Source organism: Kogia breviceps, chromosome 8 (assembly GCF_026419965.1).
Source record: "Kogia breviceps isolate mKogBre1 chromosome 8, mKogBre1 haplotype 1, whole genome shotgun sequence".
NCBI classification, from domain to species: Eukaryota; Metazoa; Chordata; class Mammalia; order Artiodactyla; family Physeteridae; genus Kogia; species Kogia breviceps.
In genome coordinates this window covers 54,904,750-54,926,515 of record NC_081317.1, presented here as the reverse complement: position 1 = coordinate 54,926,515, position 21,766 = coordinate 54,904,750, and the positions used below count along the sequence as shown (strand labels likewise).

At 41.9% G+C, this 21,766-nt stretch overlaps 1 protein-coding gene across 4 annotated transcripts in view; it reads left to right on the top strand.

Annotated features, from left to right (window-relative positions):
• The window catches only part of ADAMTSL1 (ADAMTS like 1), a 1,019,582-nt gene that overhangs the window by 954,070 nt on the left and 43,746 nt on the right, over positions 1–21,766 (top strand). For all 4 annotated transcript variants that reach the window (XM_067041438.1, XM_067041439.1, XM_059072941.2 and 1 more), the window contains one exon: positions 20,371–20,583. In XM_067041438.1, the coding sequence (XP_066897539.1) occupies positions 20,371–20,583 (213 nt within the window). The remainder of the gene's footprint in view (positions 1–20,370; positions 20,584–21,766) is intronic.

The window sequence follows — 21,766 nt, the reverse complement described above, 5'->3', positions numbered from 1 at the left end:
TAGCCGTTGTCTTTGGAGGTAAAGATATGTCTTGCACAGGCATTTAGTGATTTTACTAGACTGTGTTCTCAGTGAACAGAAACGCTAATGATCTCATATCCTAGACCAGGGGTTGGCCCTTGGGCCAAGTCTAGACACCACCTGTCTGTAAATAAGGCTTTATCTGTGCACAGCCGCACCCATTTCATTTATGTATTGTCTACGGCTGCTTTCAAGTTACAATGGCACAGTTGGGTAGTTGTGACAGAGACCATACAGCCCACACCGTCTAAAATATTTACTATCTGACCTTTTACTAAAAAAGTTTGCCCACTCCTGTTCTAGGCTTTCTTACCAACAACAATGGCAAAAGTCTTTCTACTGCTTTGTTTTTGAGAAGTTATTTGAGAAAGAGTCAGGTAGCAATGTGTGAGCACCTTATCGTAAGCTCTTTTCTTTCCTGCCACACCCTTCAAAGCCAGAATCCAAAAATGCATTTTAGAGGGAAAAAACCTTATTACTTTAGGGAAAAGTGGTCTTTCCTTCTCTATTTTCGGGAAATTCACGGCTTTAGTCTTTAAAAAGCTCTGGGAGCAAAGCTCTCACGGAACGCTAATTGCACATAGTAAAGTGGAGGAGAGGTGCCCAGCGAGGTTACTGTCTGTCATGCATAACCCCACCCCTCTGTTGAGTGTCCTTGCTCTGCCCAAGCCTGGACATCGAGGCTTTCATGTCTCTGTGGTCCTTGGGATGCCTTTGAGAAGTTCAGTGGGAACATCAGTTCTCACTTCTATAAGTTGTCAAGAGACTAGGTAAACGTCCCTGTTTCAAAATGCATATTCCTTTCTCAACCCTCTACCTTCACCCAGTGTAAGTGCTATGGAGAATGGGGAAGCCCAAAAAAGAACAAGTGTGATCAAGAAATGATCTGTTCCCAATAGAAACACCACATGTTCTGCCTCGGGCCTACATGGCCTTGAATCTGGGGTTTCCTAAGGAGACTGCATTGGCTTTCAGGGTCTCTAAAACCAGATGATTCTTTCAAAGATCAAAATTGGCCCCAAGGGTCTGGACCATACTACCTCTCCCTAAAGCCTGCAGGGAGCCCACTAAATGCTCCAAGGGAGCCTCTGGATATAGATGACCCCCGAGGCAGATCTGGGAACCAAATGCAAAGAGGATTAGGATCCAAAACAAATCAATCCCAGAAATACTGCAAGCCAAAGAGGAAGCATTTGGACAGCTACTCTCTCTGCTTTTTAGAGGCAAGTGACGTTGCTGCCATGGCCTTTCCCCTCGGGGTGGTAGGCTTCTGACCTCTTCTTCGGAGGACATCTGTATTTATGGGCCCTTGACAAACCACACAGTGTTGAGGCTCCGCTGCCGGCGGCCAGACACCGCGCGCCAGAACACACGATTACCCCAGCAGGATTAGCCCGCGGCGTCTTCACAGACACTCAGCAACGACACCTCGCCTCACGCTCCTCTCTCCCTCTCCGTGGCTCGCGCCGACTTCAGCTCGCCTGCTTCACACCCCGCACCCCCCTTATTCACTTCACTCACACTGTTTATTATTTGCTTTACTTTGTCGAGAAGTTTCTGGAGCCTGCACACCCAGGAGACTTAATATGGGGATAATAAATTCAGGAGAGGTCTCCATGTTCGCCCAGCCGCGGCCGAGGGCCTTGGAATTCCTTGTCAGCGGTTGCTCCTTCCTGTGACTTGCCGCTGAACTCTGCGGCGTGCCCCGGTGAGGCCTCTCAGGATACGGGCTATGAATCTTAGCCATTCTTCATATCCACGGCTGTTCTGTGGCTTTGGTTCAACAGAAGAGAGCTGAAATGGGGTGTGTACAGGGCCATGAGCAAAGGCTCTTTTTTGCGGGGGTCGGGGTAGGGGTGGGGGTTTATTTCTTTTGCAAAGGCTCTGGCCCATAAACAGCGCCAAACCTAAGCTGAGTTCATGAAAGCATGTTGGCTCTGAGCTGCTGCTGGCTTTTGTTTTATTTCCCCAAACCCAATCTGGATATTTTCTAGCTTGTCTTGCCATTGGCTGGAGTGAGGGGGTTAGTCGGTTATATTACTTCAGGGAAGAGAATATTCATAGAGTCCACGACTTTTACTCTGAAACTGTCCTTCTCACAGCAGTAGCACCTTGATTATACAGAGCACTTCTTCAAAGTCCTGAAAAACTGTGCCATTTTGGACCAAAGGTGAACTATCAGTCTCGTTCCTTACAAAATCTAGTCTTGGTGGGTGTAATCAATAAACATACACAGAGAGGGGAGTTCTAACTTAGAACCCTCCTCAAAAGTATGGTATGGCCCAAGTGTGATCCATGTTCTGGGGATCATTCAAAGGCCATCTGATCAGTGGATTGAAACTCCTTCTTCGGCCCCAGGCAGCTTGCAGCCGGGCCTCCTCTGGTCATCCCTGTCTTCCCTCCTACAGGCCAGGCAGCACCTGCCAGCAGCCTGAGGGTAGATTCAACCAGGGACTTATAAACCCAGAAATCTGAAACTTTAAAAAAAAAAATGCTGAGGTGTCTTTAAAGGTGTGTTTTATGCCCAGAGCCTGCTGGCAGAGAAGGACACCTGGGAACTCTGTGTATTATCCACTTGAGATAGCTTCAATCCCAATCAACACTACTGTGAATTTAACAAAATTGGACCAGTTTCCCAGAGCCCCCTCCCCACAAGGTGGCCCAAGCAACCCTGGATAAGCACATGGCTCAGCACTGCCAGGCTATTAACTGAGACCACGTAGTCATATTTTCACAGCCAATGAAACTGCACGTGCATATGCACAGCCTAAGTGGCACCTCGCCTCTGTTACCTCTAAGAGAGTTAACCAGGCCCTAAGGTTATTGATGAGGGCAGTGACCAAGCAATAAGCAAGGCATTTTGGAGAAGGCAAGGCCTTCATCAAGTCATAAATCTGGATGGAGCTACTTTTCATGCTGAGAAATATATAAAGTTCTTCCACCAGATGCCCAGGGAGATGGAGACATTAGCATGCCCCCTGCCAATGGAAACCCAAAGCTTGCCCTAGGGGTAAAAAAGACATTTGGGGAATGGAAAATGGGCTCGTGTTTTTCCTTTTTTCCAGGAATGTTTTAATGTTAGTTTTCTTTGGGCAAATGTACATGGGAATAGTCTTGGCCTGGTTATTTGACCAGCTTATTGGGAGGTCCCAGAAATCAGAGTGAAAATTAAAGTCACTTGTCTTCTCCCACAGCCTTCTGGGGTCCAGCTGACAAGTGGGGAGTGAGGAACGGAGTTTTTTCAGACATGAATTAATCATGTCTCTCAGCCTGCTGCCTGGTGCCAGCTCCCAGCCATTCAGTGCTGCTTGAGAGACCAGCTCTGTCACCCAATGGGGACACCAAACCTGAAAGGAGAGGGAGCCAGAAAATGCAGTGAGGCTGCTTCCCTACTTTCATCCAGTCACCCCACAGTCTTAGAGTGAGGCCATACCTACCCTATACCACGTGCAGCATGGAGATCCTGCCATCAATGTTAAATGGCTGAGCGAGCGTTTTCCAGTTGTGCAAAATTAAATTAAGGAAAGGACTCCCAGACTGACTACACCAAGTGCCAAGTTTCATCCCAGCACACATCATTTTTATAGTAAGTTTTAACTCCGCGAAAAAATACAGGATTATAATGGAAATGCTGACAGGCCTGGAGCCAGCTCTTGAAGTAATAATGCCACGTCTCTAATATTTTTAAACAGCATGTCCTAATCTGCCACAGCTTTCTTCTCCTTTAAATAGCAGTTAAATAAGTGAAAACCCCTAGAGCACTGCTTTTCCCTCCTCCTCTTTTAGGTGGTGTGTCCCCATTTTCCAACCATCGTTCCTTGAGAACCTCTTTCAGTCCATGTATATTTTCCGCTCTGCAGAATCAATGTCTCGAGCTCAGCTGCCTTTTTCTGAGCTGTCTGGCCAAGAAGGGAGAAGAGGAGAGAGAATATGCAAGTCTGAACTCTTTCCTTCTGCTCATTAAGGCTAAGAAGTCATGAAAATAAACTCCGGATATGTGACTCTCATAAGTGACAGTCAGCTAATGAAGGCCTGGGTTGGCTTGATCTATCCTACAAAGAAGCCCACACGGGCTTCCCTGGTGGTGCAGTGGTTGAGAGTCCGCCTGCCGATGCAGGGGACACGGGTTCGTGCCCTGGTCTGGGAGGATCCCACATGCCGTGGAGCGGCTGGGCCCGTGAGCCATGGCTTCTGGGCCTGTGCGTCCGGAGCCTGTGCTCTGCGAAGGGAGAGGCCACAACAGTGAGAGGCCTGCGTACAGAAAAATAAATAAGTAAATAAAAAAATAAGAAGCCCACATATCAAGCTGCTTGCCTATCTTTTAGCAGGATCAGAATTCCTGCTAACTTTCAGCCCTTTCACGAAAATATCCAGTGAGTAATGACCATCATGAGTTCAGAGCTTCTTTCTAGACAGGAGACTCAAAGGCAGCCCTATCCCACCGCCTTTAAACTCTTCTACGGAGGGTGCAAGGAAGTTGAGGTCAAGGGCCACCAGGCCTCCTGGTTTTCCATCCCCCTATTTCCCTCACCTGTTGAACTCGGGCTGTTTCCCTGAGCAAGGCTATTTTAGTGCCAGAAACTCATGTGAAATAGGAGACAATGGGGAAGAAAGTCAGTGAGGTCAAATCTGACTTAATCAGGGATGTCAACTCATGGCAGGTGACAGCTAAACTGACTCCCAGCAGATACAGTTTCGTATATAATTTGATTTCTTATTGCACACATCTCCCCCATTCCAAACTTTTATCCCTCTCCAGTTAAGGTGATTGAAAAAAAAAAAAAAAAAAAAAGTAGGTGAAACTAGGAGGAAAACCCTCACACATATGTGAATCCCACCTGGCTCTGGCTCAGTGTGGAGCCACAGTGGACGCAGGAATGGAGGTCTAAAGGCAATATTTTCTTTCACTGGTTAAGAATGGTTGATAGGACTTCCCTGGTGGTGCAGTGGTTAAGAATCCTCCTGCCAGTGCAGGGGACAGGGGTTCGATCCCTGGTCCGGGAAGATCCCACATGCCACGGAGCAACTAAGCCCGTGCGCCACAAGTACTGAAGCCCCTGCACCTAGAGCCCGTGCTCTGCAACAAGAGAAGCCACCGCAATGAGAAGCCCACGCACCCCAACGAAGAGTAGTCCCTGCTCACCGCAACTAGAGAAAAGCCTGTGCACAACAATGAAGACCCAATGCAGTCAAAAACAAACAAACAAACAAACCAAATTAATTAATTTAAAATAAAACAAAATTCTTAAAAAAAAAAAAAAGAAAGAACGGTTGATAGAGAGGGGCTTTTTGCTGCCAGAACCCTCATGCTCTAAGCCACCTTCCTAAGCACTGCTTCCCCCTCAGCCACGTACCCAACCCAAGAGCTGTAGTAACCAAGGTCTGAGGAGAAGACAGCACCATCATTCCCTGGTGATGGACCATTTCCTGGGGTGGCTGTTGAGTTTGGGAGGATGGAAATGGTCTATGTTCACATAGCTGGGAGGGAAACAGAAAAAGAGATGCCAGCCCCTGCAGGAAACACTGTTAATACGTTCATGGAAGCAAAGGGGAAGAGGTGTGACTTATAATCGAGCCTCTCTAGAGGTGTGGAATGCATTTGCACAGTTTTTGGTGTCCTTGCAAATGTCACCCAGAGAGATTGCTCGCCTTCAAACAATGATTGATACTTCTCTTACTTTAACAAATGAGAAATGTCCGTGACAGAAAGGAACCCCTGTGACAAGCCAGGTTTTCTCATTAGCAGTGAAACATGGATAATTATTCACTGGGAACATACACAGTGGGAATTCACGTTAGATTCCTTCTTTTGACTCTTGCTGCTGGCAAGCCTCAGAGGCCACTGTGTACACACAGACATGCACATAACTATGTACATAAAAGCACAGGGGCCTGCACTCCATGTGTGCTGAGGGGATACCAACTCTGAGTACAAAGAAAGTTTTTAAGAAGCTATGTGTTCAGTTAAAAGCACTGAAAGGCAGATTTGTGATGAAAAAGGCATATGACCTGCAATTTGGGTCATTCACTTTAGTTATAATCAGTTTACTTTGGTCTTCACTTTCCCTTTCCTATTGAAAGTAGACTTTCCTAAGAGCATTTTCTTTTTTCGGCTGCATTGGGTCTTCATTGCTGCACGTGGGCTTTCTCTAGTTGCGGCAAATGGGGGCTACTCTTCGTTGTGGTGCACGGGCTTCTCATTGGCTTCTCTTGTTGCGGAGCATGGGCTCTAGGTGCTCAGGCCTCAGTAGTCATGGCATGCAGGCTCAGTAGTTGTGGCACATGGGCTCAGTAGTTGTGGTTTGCGGGCTCTAGGGTGCAGGCTCGTTAGTTGTGGTGAGTGGGCTTAGTTGCTCCTCAGCACGTGGGATCTTCCCGGGCCAGGGATCGAACCCGTGTCCCCTGCACTGGCAGGCGGATTCTTAACCACTCTGCCACCAGGGAAGCCCCCTAAGAGCATTTTCAATCCAAGATGAGTAGTCACATATATTCTCTGTGGTCAGTGTTCAGATGTGAAGGGAAATACAGTAGCCTATCTAGCAGATGGAGGCTGCCTCAGTAAGGCAAGAGTATTTAGGATTGTCATAGTTAGGATATACATTCAGCAACCTACAGCAAAGACCCAAAATAACTGTCAACAAGAGAGGAATATATTCCTGTCTTACACAGAAGTCCAGAAAAAGACATTCCAGGCATGGTGTGGCAAACTACCATGTCACCTAGGGACCCAGGCAAAAAATGTTTTAAGCTCCTGCTGTTCTGCCATCCTGGAGTATTGCCCTCATCCACCTAAGCCAGGTGGTTTGCTCCACATACACGTTCTCAATGGCAGGATGGAGGAAGGGGGAAGGAAGGCAAGTTCTTTTCTTTGAAAGCCATGTCCCAGGAGGCTATACATATCACTTTCCCTCTCATGTCACTGAATGGAATCACATGGCCCACACCTTATTTCAAGGGGTGATGGGAAATGTCTCTATTCCAGGCAGCTGTGTACCTACATAAAAATCAGGGGTTCATGTACACTAAGAAGGAGAGGGCAGATATGAGGGGATAACTAGCAGTTTCTGCCATACAAAGCAACCACACTAAAGTTGTTGCAGTCAAGGGTGACACAAGAATCAATACAAGGGAAAGTGATCTCTGACTTCAACAGAGCTAAATGAATGAAGGTGAACCTACCAGCATGAATATTTTTTATTGAAGTATAGTTGATTTACAATGTTGTGTTAATTACTGCTGTACAGCAAAGTGATTCAGTTATATCTGTATCTATATATCTATATATCTATATATACAATCTTTTTTTATATATTCTTTTCCATTATGGTTTATCATAGGATAGTGAATAAAGTTCTCTGTGTTATCCAGTAGGACCTTGTTGTTTATCCATTCCATATATAAAAGCTTACATCTGCTACCCACAACCTCCCACTGCATCCCTCCCCCAAGCCCCTCTCCCTTGGCAACCACCAGCCTGTTCTCTATATCTGTGATTGTTTCTGCTTCATAGCTAGGTTCATTTGTGTCATATTTTATATTCCACATATAAGTGATATTATACGGTAATTGTCTTTCTCTTTCTGACTTCACTTAGTATGGTAATCTCTAGTTGCATCCGTGTTACTGCAAATGGCAATTTCATTCTTTTTAATGGCTGAATAGTGTTCCACTCTATATATGTACCACATCTTCTTTATCCATTCATCTGTCAGTGGACATTTAGGTTGTTTCCATGTCTTGGCTATTGTGAATAGTGCTGCTATGAACATAGGGGTGCATGTATCTTTTTGAATTATAGTTTTATCTGGATATATGGCCAGGAGTGGGATTGCTAGATCACATGGTAATTCTATTTTTAGCTTTCTGAGGAACCTCCATACTGTTTTCCACAGTGACTGAAACAACTTACATTCCCACCAACCATGTAAGAGGGTTCCCTTTTCTCCACATCCTCTCCAGCATTTGTTATTTGTAGACTTTTTAATAATGGCCATTCTGACCAGTGTGAGGTAGTACCTCATTGTAGTTTTGATTTGCATTCTCTAATAATGAGCATTGTTGAGCATCTTTTCATGTGCCTATTGGCCATCTGAAATGTCTATTTGGGTCTTCTGACCATTTTTGGATAGGGTTGTTTGTTTTCTCATTGTTGAGTTGTATGAGCTGTTTATATATTTTGGAAATTAGGGCCTTGTTGGACACATCTTTTGCAAATATTTTCTCCCATTCTGTAGGTTGTCTTTTCATTTTGTTTATGGTTTCCTTTGCTCTGCAAAAGATTGTAAGTTTGATTAGGTACCATTTGTTTACTGTTGTTTTTATTTCTACTGCCTTGGGAGACTGACCTAAGAAAATATTTGCACAATTTATGTCAGAGAATGTTTTGCCTATGTTCTCTTCTAAGAGTTTTATGGCATTTTGAGTTTATTTTTGTGTATGGTGAGAGGGTGTGTTCTAACTTCATTGATTTACACGTGGCTGTCCAACTTTCCCAACAGCACTTGCTAAAGAGACTGGTTTTTTTTTCTTGTTGTATATTTTTGCCTCCTTTGTTGAAGATTAATCGACCATAGGTGTGTGGGTATATTTCTGGGCTCTCTAGTCTGTTCCATTGATCCATCTGTCTGTTTTTGTGCCAACACCATGCTGTTTTGATTACTGTAGCTTTGAAGTATTGTCTGAAGTCTGGGAGGGTTATGCCTCCTGCTTTGTTCTTTTGCTTCAGGATTGCTTTAGCAATTCTACCAGCAGGAATTTTTAAGTTGGGCAGGTTATAAAATATTTGAGGAAACATCTGCAAATAGCAGGCTGGAACAGCAATTTTTTTAAACTTGTTAAAATTTTAGGGCTTCCCTGGTGACGCAGTGGTTGAGAGTCCACGTGCCAATGCAGGGGACATGGGTTCATGCCCCAGTCCGGGAAGATCCCACATGCCGCGGAGCGGCTGGGCCCGTGAGCCATGGCCGCTGAGCCTGCACATCCAGAGCCTGTGCCCCACAATGGGAGAGGCCACAGCAGTGAGAGGCCCACGTACTGCAAAAAAAAAAAAAAAAAAAAAAATTTAAAGAAGCAGCATAAAGCTGAATAAACAGAATATGTGAAAAGCAATTTTTTTGGACACTGAGTCATTTCTGATGATCAATAATTTCATGTTTTTTTCCCTTTTTTATTATGGGTAATTTCACATATATACAAAGTAAACAGAGCGGCATAACAAACCCCGTGCAATAATCACCCAGCTTCAAAAAACAACTTCCTGCCATTCCTATTTTATTTGTACTTCCACCTACTTCCCACTCCCATCCCTACTCAATTATTCTTTTAGGTAAAATTTACAATTATTAAAATGCACAAATTTTAGCCAGACAATTTTGGCAGATATACCCATGTAACCACATCCTTGGCTAACATATGTTTGACCACTTGATTTTTTTTTTTTTCAGTCTTTTTCTCTCTTTGCTTCAGTCTGGCTAATTTCTATTATTACATCTTAAATATCAAAAATCTTTTTTCTATAGTATTTAATCTTCTATTAATCCTATCTAGTGAATTTTTCATTTCATAAAATGTTTCATTTTTAGAAGTGCATTTGATTCTTTTTATAACTTCCTCTTTCTTACTATGTACGTTTTCCTTTAAATATTTAACTTATTTTTAATACCCTGTTTTAATATCCTTGTCTACCAATTCCATCATCCCTGTCGTTTCTAGATATGTTTCCACTGACTGATTTTTGTCTTTGTTATGGGTCACATTTTCCTGCTTCTTGACTTAACAAGTAATATTTGATTGAAAGCTAAACAATGTAAATTTTATATCATTAAGTGTTTGGATTTTGTTGGCTTCTTCTAGTGATTGTTGGATTTTCTTCTCTTAAGCAATTAAGTTATTCAAAGTTTAATTGGATCTTTTTGAAGTTTGTTCTTAAGTTTGATTAGAGCAGGTCTATAGTGGCCTTTACCCTAGGGCTCCTTGGGGGTCTCTACTGAGTTCCTCTGATGATGAACAAGAATGTTGCACTCTGGCTGGTCAGAACTTGAAGCCCTTCTAGCCCTACTTGAGCTTTGGGAAACAGTAAACTCACAGCTCCCTGACTGATCATTGGTCAATCTTGTAGAGTTTCACTCTATGCATGTACATCTTCATTTGGGCAAAGACTCAAGAGGAATTTATGCATATTTCTGGGGCCCTTTTTCTACATAACACCCTCATTTCCAGAATTCTGCTCAACTTCCGGCTGCCTCAACCTCACTGAACTCTGTTCTTTGTCTCATTAATTAGTCCAGACTGTCATGCTCTGCTTGGGATAGTCTTCTGATGTGGGTTGAATTGTGTCCCCCCCAAAGGTTGCTGAAATCTCTCATCCTCAGTACCTGTGAATGTGACCTTTTTGGGAAACAGAGTCTTTGCAGATGATCAAGTTAAGACAAGGTCATTAGGATAGGCCCTAATCTAATTTACTGGTGTCATTATAAAAAGGAGAAAATTGGACACAGATAATTATTTGACTGTCTGAAAACAGCCATTTCATACATTTTTGTCCAGTTTTCTAGTTATTTATGGCAAGAAAGTAAACCCAGTCCTTATTACTCCATCATGGCTTTCAAGATTTTTTTTTAATCTGCTAATTTCATCACTTTGAGTATGATGTTCCTAGGTGGTTTGTTAACCTTATTGAAACTTTATGGTTTTCTCAAAATTTGGGAGATTTGATAGTTTTATTTCTTCTACTATATTTCTGTCTAATTTTCTTCTTTCCATATTGGGCTCCAATTACACATATATTAAACTTTTTCCCACAGGTCCATGGAGCTCTGTTGATTTTCCTTCAATCTTTTTTCCCTCTGTTCTTCACACTGGATAATTTCTGCTGAACTATCTTCAAGTTCACTGACCCTTTCTCCTGTCATCTCCAATTTTCTGTTAGGCCCATCTAGTGAATTTTTCATTTCATTTTTTGTACATTTCAACTCTAGAATTTGTTTTCATAGTTTCTACTTCTCTAGTGAGATACTCCATCTTTTCATTTATTATGAGTAGACTTTCCTCTAACTCCTTAAACATATTTATATAGCTGCTTTAAAGTCACTGTCCATTCATTACAACACTTGCATCATCTCAGGACTGGTTTTTGACTGCTGTTGACTGCTGTTTCTATTAAGTATGGATCCCAGATACATCATCTCAGGACTGGTTTCTGTTGACTGCTGTTTCTATTAAGTATGGATCACATTTTTTTCTTATCTAGTGTTTCTTAATTGTATTGGGTTGGCAAAAAAAGTGCCTTCGTTTTTTAAGGAAAAACCGAAGACACATTTTTCATTTTCACCAAGAACTTTATTGAACAACATATTCACCCTTCTGTTCCACTACCTTCTGCCGTTTTTCAAGCAACTTCATAATTCCATCTTCCCCAAACTTTTTATCTTTTTGAGCAAAGAACTGTTCCACATGCCTTTTACAGTCTTCCAGAGAATTGAAATTTTTTTCCATTAAGAGAATTTTGTAAAGACCTAAATAAATCGAGATCTGAAGGTGCAATGTCTGGTCAATATGGTGGATCAATCAGAACTTCCCAGCCAAGCTGTAACAGTTTTTGCCTGGTCAGCAAAGAAACATGCGGTCTTGCATTATCCTGATGGAAGACTGTGTGTTTTCTGTTGACTAATTCTGGACGCTTTTCATTGAGTGCTGCTTTTGGTCTAACTGGGAGCAATACTTGTTGGAATTAATTGTTTGGTTTTCTGGAAGGAGCTCATAATAGAGGACTCCCTTCCAATCCCACCATATACACAACATCACCTTCTTTGGATGAAGGTGTGGTTGGTGGTGGTTCATTTTGCTTGCCCCATGATCTCTTCCATTCCACATTATTGTACAGCATCCACTTTTCATCACCCATCACAATTTGTTTTAAAAATGGAACGTTTTCATTATGTTTCAGCAGAGAATCGCATGCGGAAATACAGTCAAAAATGTTTTTTTCTGCTTAATTTATGTGGAACCCAAACATCAAAGCGATTAACATAACCAAGCTGATGCAAATGATTTTCAGTGCTTGATTTGGATATTTTGAGTATGTCGGCTATCTCCCTCATGGTATAACACTGATTGTTTTCAATTCATGTCTCTATTTGATCACTGTCAAATTCAACTGGTCCACCCAACCATGGAGCATCGTCCAGCAAGAAATCTCCAACATGAAACTTCACAAACCACTTTTGACATGTTCAATGAGTCGTAGCACCTTCTCCATACACTGCACAAATCTTTTTTTGCCTTTCAATTGCATTTTTACCTTTCTTGAAATAATAAAGAAAAACATTACCGAAAATGTTGCTTTTTTTCTTCTATCTTCAATATTAAAATGGCTACACAAAAGTTCACCAATTTTGATAAGACTCTTTTTAAATGCACGTGATATGACAGCTGTCACGTACAGTCTAACAAATTTGTTTTGAATGAAGTTAAAGACAACTAAGTGCTAATAGAGCCATCTAACGGGAAAAAACAATAGAACATTTTGGCCAACCCAGTATAATGAAAATTATAGATGATAGACTGGAGAGACTTTAGATTCTGTTATCTTCCTATGAAGAGTGTTTGGTTTTGCTCTAAAAGGCAGTTAGTTTGGCTGGACTCAAATTCCAACTTCTGTCTTCCCTGCAGTGGGCACTGAGACTGAATTCTCCACTCTACTGTCAGCTTCTAGCTGCTGCTCTTTTGCTGGGTTCCTCTGGGGTCTGTTAAAAAGAATTTGGAAAGGACTTACATAGATTTTAAGGTTTATCTTAAAGGATTTCCCTCCTTAACTTTCCGGCTATTCTAACAGCCCCCAGACACCGTCCTCTGACATCTCAAGACAATTAAGCTATACATTTTCCAGCAATCTGGGCCATCTGGGGATTGAGGAATTTCTTCAGGCAAAAAGCCGCTAGGTAGCAAATCACACCTGTTGCAGTTCCTGGGTTTCTAGGACAGACTTCCCTTCTGTTTCTGCCATTGCTTTTGGTCACTCTTCAGTGCTTTCCAGGAGTTGTTGTTTCGTGTATTTTGTTGTTGTTGTTGCTGTTGTTTAAATTTTAAAACTAGTCCGACCTAGTTATTCACCATTACTGGATGCTAGAATCCCTAGTCAAGTTGTTTTGAGAGTTTTCTAGCCAAGATCTACTCTGTTCCTGTTTTGCAACATTTAAAGCATTCTCATTCACTCTCTTCTTTAATATCACAATTGTTGGTACACTTCTAAAGATTCAAGACCCAGAGGTAAATTCTCTCTTAAATTAAAGAAAGAAATATGTGAACATAGCATTGAATGGTATGTTTTGATTATACAGAACAATTTTATTTCCAATTCCACTAACTTGAAATTTCTGATCATTCAAACATGAGTTGGAATGAAGTTTACCTTTATATTACCTGGGCACAGGGGGTGGAGGGTGGTTGTGGAAAGAATATGTTTGGTTAGTTATTTTCATTTTTAAAAAATGAAACCACTCATTCATTCCACAGATTCTTATATAAATCAATTATTTGATTGATTATATAAATCAATTATTTGATTAATTGCTAACAACCTGTTTGTTTAATCCCTTTCCTTTCTGGAGTCACATGACATCACATGGTCTCAATTTTTCTCCTATCCCACAGACCCCTTTAATACCTCCTATTTCTTCTTCAATCACTGAATGTTGGAGTTCTCCCACTGTCTTGTCCTGAGACCTGACCTCTTTTCATTGAAGACTCCTTCCACAAATCTATGAGACTGGTTCCCAAAATCTGTCTCCAGTTCTTACTGCTAACTAACTTCCATTTTTATCTTTATCATCTCAATGGATTTTTCCATCCTTTGGTTCTGTCACAACCTTTAAAGTCAATATGCTTAAAACTAAACTTAGTCATATCTCTAGGGGTAGAAGTAAGGAATAGCTTCTCTTCCTGATTTACCTACTTCTGTTAACAATCCCACTAGTGTTTCAGTCTCTTTAGCTTCTCTTCTTTGTCTCTACCCCCTTCCTCCTCATATCCTGTCAGAGCTACTTTTGCAAGTATGTCTCATTTCTTGTCACCTTTGAACTGATATCCTAGTTTCTCCTTTCTCTCAAGCCAGTGCATCTTGGAAAGAACCACCTTACTGATTCTTCTAAAGCCAACCTAGATCACCCCCTGGTCTTCAGAAACCTGCAGGGGCTCCCAAAAGACCAGATTCTGGCCTTCAAGTTCCTCCCCATTGTATCTGTCACCCACCACACCAGCATCATCTATGTCCTCCATGTTCCAGTCAAGTCAACCAGTCATTTCTCAAAGACACATCACCAGTTTTTTCATCTTTTCACCTTTGCTCATACTGTATCTTCTAGACTGCCCTCCTCTTCTACTAACTCTGCTTTTCTTAATCCTAAATAACCTCCATATATAACTTCTCTCCCAGGAGCCCTTCATTGGCACAATTCAATTTCACTACATATTGACCTAAACAATATAGATTGACTAAGTCTACTTTGCCCTATCTGGGAAGAAGAGGGGTGAGAATGATGAATTTAAGATGATGCTGAGAAACCTTGGAACATAAAAGCACCTTAAAAATCATCTAATTCACTGGTTACCAATAAAAGAATCTTCTTACGCAGAGGCCTGATATGTAATTCTGCTATGAGTGAAATGGGAATGGAGACCCCAAAGCCCCATCTATGCAGATTCCCTATCAAGGTTCCCCACTCTCCTCCCCCATACCTCTGCAAAACCTTAGGGCTCCAAGGAACATCAATTTGAAAAGTATTGATTCAATCAAAAGCTCTCATTTATAGATTAGAAAACAGAAGCCAAAGAGCCCTATCAAAATCTAGAGTTCTCCTTGAGAGTTATGTATCTGTGTAACTGCATTTGAAAGTAACAAAACTGCTTTTCCTTTAAAAACTTTCTACAAAACAGATCTTCACCCCGATAGGTTTCAGAGTGAGAGGGATTACTATGAAGGCAGCCTCTCAAAGACTCAAAGTCTTAGTCACTGCTACTCAAGAGTCTTTCTCAAATTGAGTTTCAAGAACTCCACATCCATGGCAGCCCTCATGACTCACTAGGATCACCAAGCTAGAAGACCCTGGAAATATATCCAAGATGCAAGACCCAGATGGGCTAAGAGAGGTATCCCAGCTGTTCACTCTGGCCTCTGATTCCAGGAAAGAGGAAGGATTTTGAATGAAATTGTTATGTAAATGTACTACTTATTTAGCTGACTAAGATTTCTGGATCCTAGATAAGTAACTTTATCAGCCATAGAAAATAGACTGTGGCTGCTACCACTCCTTTTCCTGCCTAAATAGTCTCTCAGAAAATCAGTCCTAATGGAGTTGGGAAAAAAAGACTAAAGCTAAATCTGAGAGATTCTCCGGCCAAGTATCTCCTGTTTCCCTGGGAATAGCAAGGTTCATATTTTTCAATTTGGAATCTAGTCAGCCTCACCGCGCTCCATGCACACTGTGACCAAACGAAAGGATTCATGGAGCCAGCATCTCAACAGCATATGGCACCTCTTTTTCTTTTTTTTTTTTTTTTTTTTTTTTTTGTGGTACGCGGGCCTCTCACTGCCGTGGCCTCTCCCGCCGCGGAGCGCAGGCTCTGAACGCGCAGGCTCAGCGGCCATGGCCCACGGGCCCAGCCGCTCCGCGGCATGCGGGATCTTCCCGGACCGGGGCACGAACCCGCGTCCCCTGCATCGGCAGGCGGACTCTCAACCACTGCGCCACCAGGGAAGCCCACCTCTTTTTCTTTAAAGCAGATGTGATAGGAAGACATATATCTGTCTGTTTCAGTAAGTCTGAAAAGCTGTACTTGTTTCAAGCTTCACTTTTGAAATCATGCTATTTGCCTAAACAAACGTACAGCTTTCCTGCCTCTTATTAGAAAATGAAACCCACGTCTGACTCCAGACAACATTTTGGGGCTGGAGGGAGTGGGTGCTGCTGGTCTCTGGAGGTCCCCAGTGGACTGATTTCTATACAGCTCTCCCCAAGGCCATTCTCACACCCACTTCATAACGGGAGTAGAGTGACACCACCATGGACCTCATGGTATATAGATGCCCACATGTCACCAGAAGCATGTGGGGAGCCTGCTCCTTCGGAGTACCCGAGTGAGAAGATCCAGGTCAGGTGAGAGCTGGGTCAGTACACAGGTAGAAACTCCACTCTACTGGAAGCCTTGGATCCACTGCTCAAGGAGCTCTGGAAGCCCCTACTCCCTAAATGTATCAGCTACCTCACCCCACCCCTGAAAAAAAAGAGGTTCTGAATTAAGATAAATGCAAGACTCAGTGGCTAAAACATCAATCATTTATTCTTACTGCTCTTACTTAGTTCAGCTGATCTAAACTGGGTTTGGCTGAAGTGACTTGGCTGTTCTCCACATTTCTCTAATCCTCCCCTTGAGATCATCAGGCCAGTCGAGGCATGTTCTTCTTCAGCGATAGCAAAGGCATAAGAGCACAAGCAAAAACTCACCAGGTCTCTTGAGGTCTAGGATTGAAATTGGTGCCCAGCGCAGCTTTTGCCTCATTTCTTTCATTATGGCAAAATATACATAACATGAAACTTACTATCTTAACCATTTTTAAGTGTACAGTTCAGTGGCATTAATTACATTCTCATTGTTGTACAACTTCACACTGTCCGTGTCCAGAACATATCCATGTTTCATCCCAAACTGAAACTCATACCATTAAATAATAATAATACTCCATTCCCTCCTTCCCCCAGCCCCTGGTAATTACTTTTACATTTTCTGCTTCTACAGATTTGACTACTCTAGGTATCTCATATAAGGGGAATCATACAATAATTGTCCTTTTGTGTCTCGCTTCCTTCACTTAATGTTTTCAAGTTTAATCCATGTTGTCACATGTATCAGAATTTTATTCCCTTTTTTTTTTTTTTAAAGAAGATGTTGGGGATAGGAGTTTGTTAATTTATTTATTTTTGCTGTGTTGGGTCTTCGTTTCTGTGTGAGGGTTTTCTCTAGTTGTGGCAAGCCGGGCCACTCTTCATCGCGGTGCGTGGGCCTCTCACTATCGCGGCCTCTCTTGTCGTGGAGCACAGGCTCCAGATGCGCAGGCTCAGTAGTTGTGGCTCTCGGGCCTAGTTGCTCCGCAGCACGTGGGATCCTCCCAGACCAGGGCTCGAACCCGTGTCCCCTGCATTAGCAGGAAGATTCTCAACTACTGCGCCACCAGGGAAGCCCCCTTTTCCCTTTTTAAGGCTGAATAATAGTCATCATATATATTTATCACATTTCGTTTATCCATTCATGTATTGATGGACCTCTGGGTTGTTTCCACCTTTTGGCTATCGTGAATAATGCTGCCATAAACATTGGTGTATAAATATCTATTCAAGTCCTGCTTTCAGATCTTTTGGGTATATAGCCAGAAGTGGAGTTGCTGGATCATACGGTAATTCTAATGTTTAATTTTCTTTTAGGGACCTCAATATTGTTTTCCACAGTTGCTGCACCATTTTACATTTCCACCAACAATACACAAGTGTTATAATTTTCCCACATCTTCACCAACTCTAGTTAATTTCTTTTTTTTCTTTTAATAATAGCCATCCTAATGGATATAAAGTGGTATCTCATTGGTTCTGATTTGCGTTTCTATAACAATTAGTGATGTGGAACATCTTTTCCTGTGCTTATTAATCATTTGCATGTTTTTGAGAAATGTCTGTTCGAGTGTTTTGCTCATTTTTAAATTGATTGGTGGTTTTTGTTGTTGAGTTGTAGGAATTTTTCTATATTCTGGATATTAATCTCTTATCAGATCTATGATTTGTAAATATTTTCTCCCATTGTGTGGGCTGCCTTTTCACTCTGTTTTTAGTGTCCTGTGATACACAAAAGCTTTTAATTTTGATGATGTCCAGTATATATTTTTTTTCTTTTGTTACCTGTGCTTTTAGTGTCATATCCAAGAAATCATTGCCAAATCCAATATTATGAAACTTTTCCCCTGTGTTTTCTTCTGAGAGTTTTATACTTTTAACTCTTATGTTTAGGTCCTTAATCCACTTTGAATTAATTTTTGTATATGGTTTAATGTAAGGATCCAACATCATTTTTTGCATGTAGAAATCCAGTTTTCCCAGTACCATCTGTTGAAAAGACTATCCTTTCCACATTGAATGGTCTTGGCAACCATGTTGAAATTTGACCATATACGTAAGAGCTTATTTCTGGGTTCTCTATTTATTCCATTGGTCTATATGTCTGTCTTTATTCCAGTTCCACACTGTTTTGATTACTGTAACTTTGTAATAAGTTTTGAAACCAGGAAGTATGAGACCTCTAACTTTGCTGTTCTTTTTCAAGATTGTTTTGGCTATTCAGGATCCCTTGAGATTCCATATGAATTTTAAGATGAATTTTTCTACTTATGCAGAAACAATTTGTTTAAGTCATTGGGATTGAATTGGGTTTGCTTTGGGGAGTACTGACACATTAACAAAATTGTCTTCCAACCCATGAATGTGAGATATCTTTTCATTCATTTAAATTTAATTTCTTTTTTTAGCTATGTTTTATAGTTTTCAGTGTACAAGTCTTTTGCTTCCTTGGTTTAGTTTATTCTTAAGCATTTTATTCTTTTTGATACTCATGTAAATGGAATTGTTTTCTTAACTTCCTTTTCAGATTGTTCATTGTTAGTGTTTGTTAGTGGCCAGAGTAGTCACATGGCCAAACCTAAAGTAAGGAGGTGGGGAAGTAAAGCCCACCCATCATGGGACAGCCCTGTAAAGTTACATGGCAGAGTGAGTCCACATGGCGAGAAGTGAAAAATTGGGTCCTATAACATGATATTCCATACTGAAATTTTGAGGGTCAATTTTAGCATTGTTTTTCCAGGGCCCTTCTTCAAAGTAGTCTGTTCCCACCTCTTCAATCTACACAACCACAGTGAAAATGTAAAAAGGCAAGGGAATGAAGGGAGTACACAGACAAAGGAAGGAGGTATCAAGATGCCCAAGTAAATTGTTGGCATCTAACCAGACAAGCAGTAGGTATGGGGGAAAGAACACAAGACAGTGAGTCAGATAGAAGATCTGCCCCTTGATCTTGGGAAGGTCTCTTAACATTTCTGGGCCTCAGTTTTCTCCTCTGGCAGTAAGCTAGATCATCTCTTAAAGACCTTTCCTGTGTTAACACTGCCATACTATAAAAATTCTAACAGTGCTGCCCCCAAAACACAGAACGTTAGAAAATCCATTCTCTGTCCAGATCCATAGGCACACACATCCATGCAGGTGACCATCTGTGTGTCTCACTGATCTCATCTTCTGCCTTACATCTCAGTTTTATTAGTGTGCTTTTTTGCATCCCATACCAGCTGGGATCTCCTTGCAAGAGAGAAGATAGTCTTAACTAGCTTTACTGTCCCCAGAACACTAGACACCAAATAGATATTTTTTTAACTGAACTGAGAGAAAACCTCCACTATCTTTACTTTTGAATGATTTATCTTGCATTGTAAGCCTCCAAGTAAATCTCCTCTGGAAGCTAAGTTTCTGGGGTCACAACAGCAAATTCAACAAGTACGAATTTAGAGGTAATGAGTTTTCTCTCACAGTTGCAATCAGTTTATTTTACTAATTCTATGCTACAAAGCCTTGAATAGACACCATATCTCAGTTTAATATTTTGGAATTTTAATGTATCAAAACAGGCTCAGTGACTATGTAATAAGTATAACATTGTACATGTCCAATGCAGGCTTGGTTGTCAGAAGAGCTGTCAGAAGGCCGAGGTTCTTGACCTATAGAGAAATGAGATCAGTGTTTAAAATTGTTTTCCTAGTCTCTGTTGAAAATTTTTGGCTTGAAAATCACATAAAGAGTAAAATGGAGGCAGACGTTAGACATTTACCAATTAAAGTTTGATTCCTAGCTATTACTATATAGTACGTAGGGGTTTTTTCCCCCCCAACTCATTGCATTTGAAGAAGTGATTTCTTTCAGTATAAAACTGGCATAGGAACTAATTAACCTGAGAAAATGTCCAATGAGTAAATCTTAATTGCTTCATTTTTTTAAAGTTACTATAGGGACATAGACAAAAATAGGTCCTTTGTGTTCCCCAGGAATTTTTACTTTAATTGAATGAGTAACAGTCACCCTCCAAGCATCCAGAGAATAAAAACATCTCCCATTTGCTTGGGAATGGGAAACATAAGAAAAATGCCATGGGTAAGCCACATCAAATGTATGGCCTCAAAACACATGGAAACAGTCAAACAGCTCATCAGGAATGTGTCCTTATTGGCTTTATCCATGGCTTACTTCTCCTCACCTCTCCTTCTAGGCTGCCCCATCAAAGGCCACCCTACTCCCAATATCACCTGGTTCCATGGCGACCAGCCAGTTGCCAATACCACAGGACTGACGCATCATATCTTGGCAGCTGGACGGATTCTCCAGGTTGCAAATCTCAGTGGCGGGTCTCAAGGGGAATTCAGCTGCCTTGCTCAGAATGAGGCGGGAATGCTCATACAGAAGGCCTCTTTAGTGATCCAAGGTAAGAAACCCTTCAGGCGTTGGGTGCCAGGCTTGTTTCTTGAAGAAGAGAGTCTACTTGGAAATCTAATTCTCCAGCAGAACAAAGTGATTTCTGATCTCCAGTGGTTCTTAGAACATGAAAATGGAAGCCCAACCGTGTTGCCATATGGTGAGGTTCTTCAGAAAAGCCACCCACCCCCATCTCAGCAGAACCCGGAAAAGTCAGTGCTGCTTTCATAGATGCGCCCTTCTGTTCATCATTTTACTGCTGCTTAGGACCAAGGAGATATAGCCATATAGCAAAGCAAATGTGTTTCCTTTAGGCTGGTTTAACTAGTAAAGAGCACACACACACACTCGCAAAGTTGCCTACCAAGAAAATACAAGTTTTCTGTGTTGAGCTGGTTTAACATTACCTCTTGATGTGAACTACGTGGTTACTAACCCTGCCTCAGAGAACCAGGGCTGGTGCCAGGACCGCTGATCAACCAGAAGAGTCTCCAGCTGCAGTCACACGCCAAGTGCTTCCCTGGCACCTTCTCTGTGGCCTGTCCACGAGCAGACTGAGGAGTCTGTGTGGCTCATGCATTCACCTTCCAGGCACCTGGGCATCTCAGAGAGCCCTTGGGTGGGGCCTGGCATTCACGGCCCCAAGAAAGGGTTGTGAATGAGCCCAAAATAGTGGGAAAGGAGCCCAAACTGGCCTTGTTATAGAAACTACCTGAGGCTTTTGAGTTTTCCATAGACTGGTTCTACCTGTGGCCTATGTGTGATACTTGTAGGGAAAGCAAAATTCTACTGCACGTATCCTAAAATCGAGGTTTCCATGGGAAGGGACAGAGTTCATCCCAGAATAGCATATAAGGGGGGAGATTTTCCTGAGCGTGTAGGTTTTCCCCTTAAACATCCTCCACCGCCATCTCACTTTCCACACAGGAAAGTCAGTGTTGAGTTTTCTTGCCAGCCAGGCACTCTCTGCTGAAAACCAGAAGGCAGTGCCTATCTACAAGATTGTAGCACACAAATCTTTTGAGTGCAAATAAGCACTCAACATTTACCAGCCCAGTTATTTTTAACAGCTTTCCTACCAGTGAGTCCCAGACCCTCAAATAGGAAATCCAAAGAAATGGCCTTTCTGACCGACGTCACTGTGAAAAGTGAGCCTCTCTGGATAGGCTGTTTTTCTGTAGCATATACAAAGT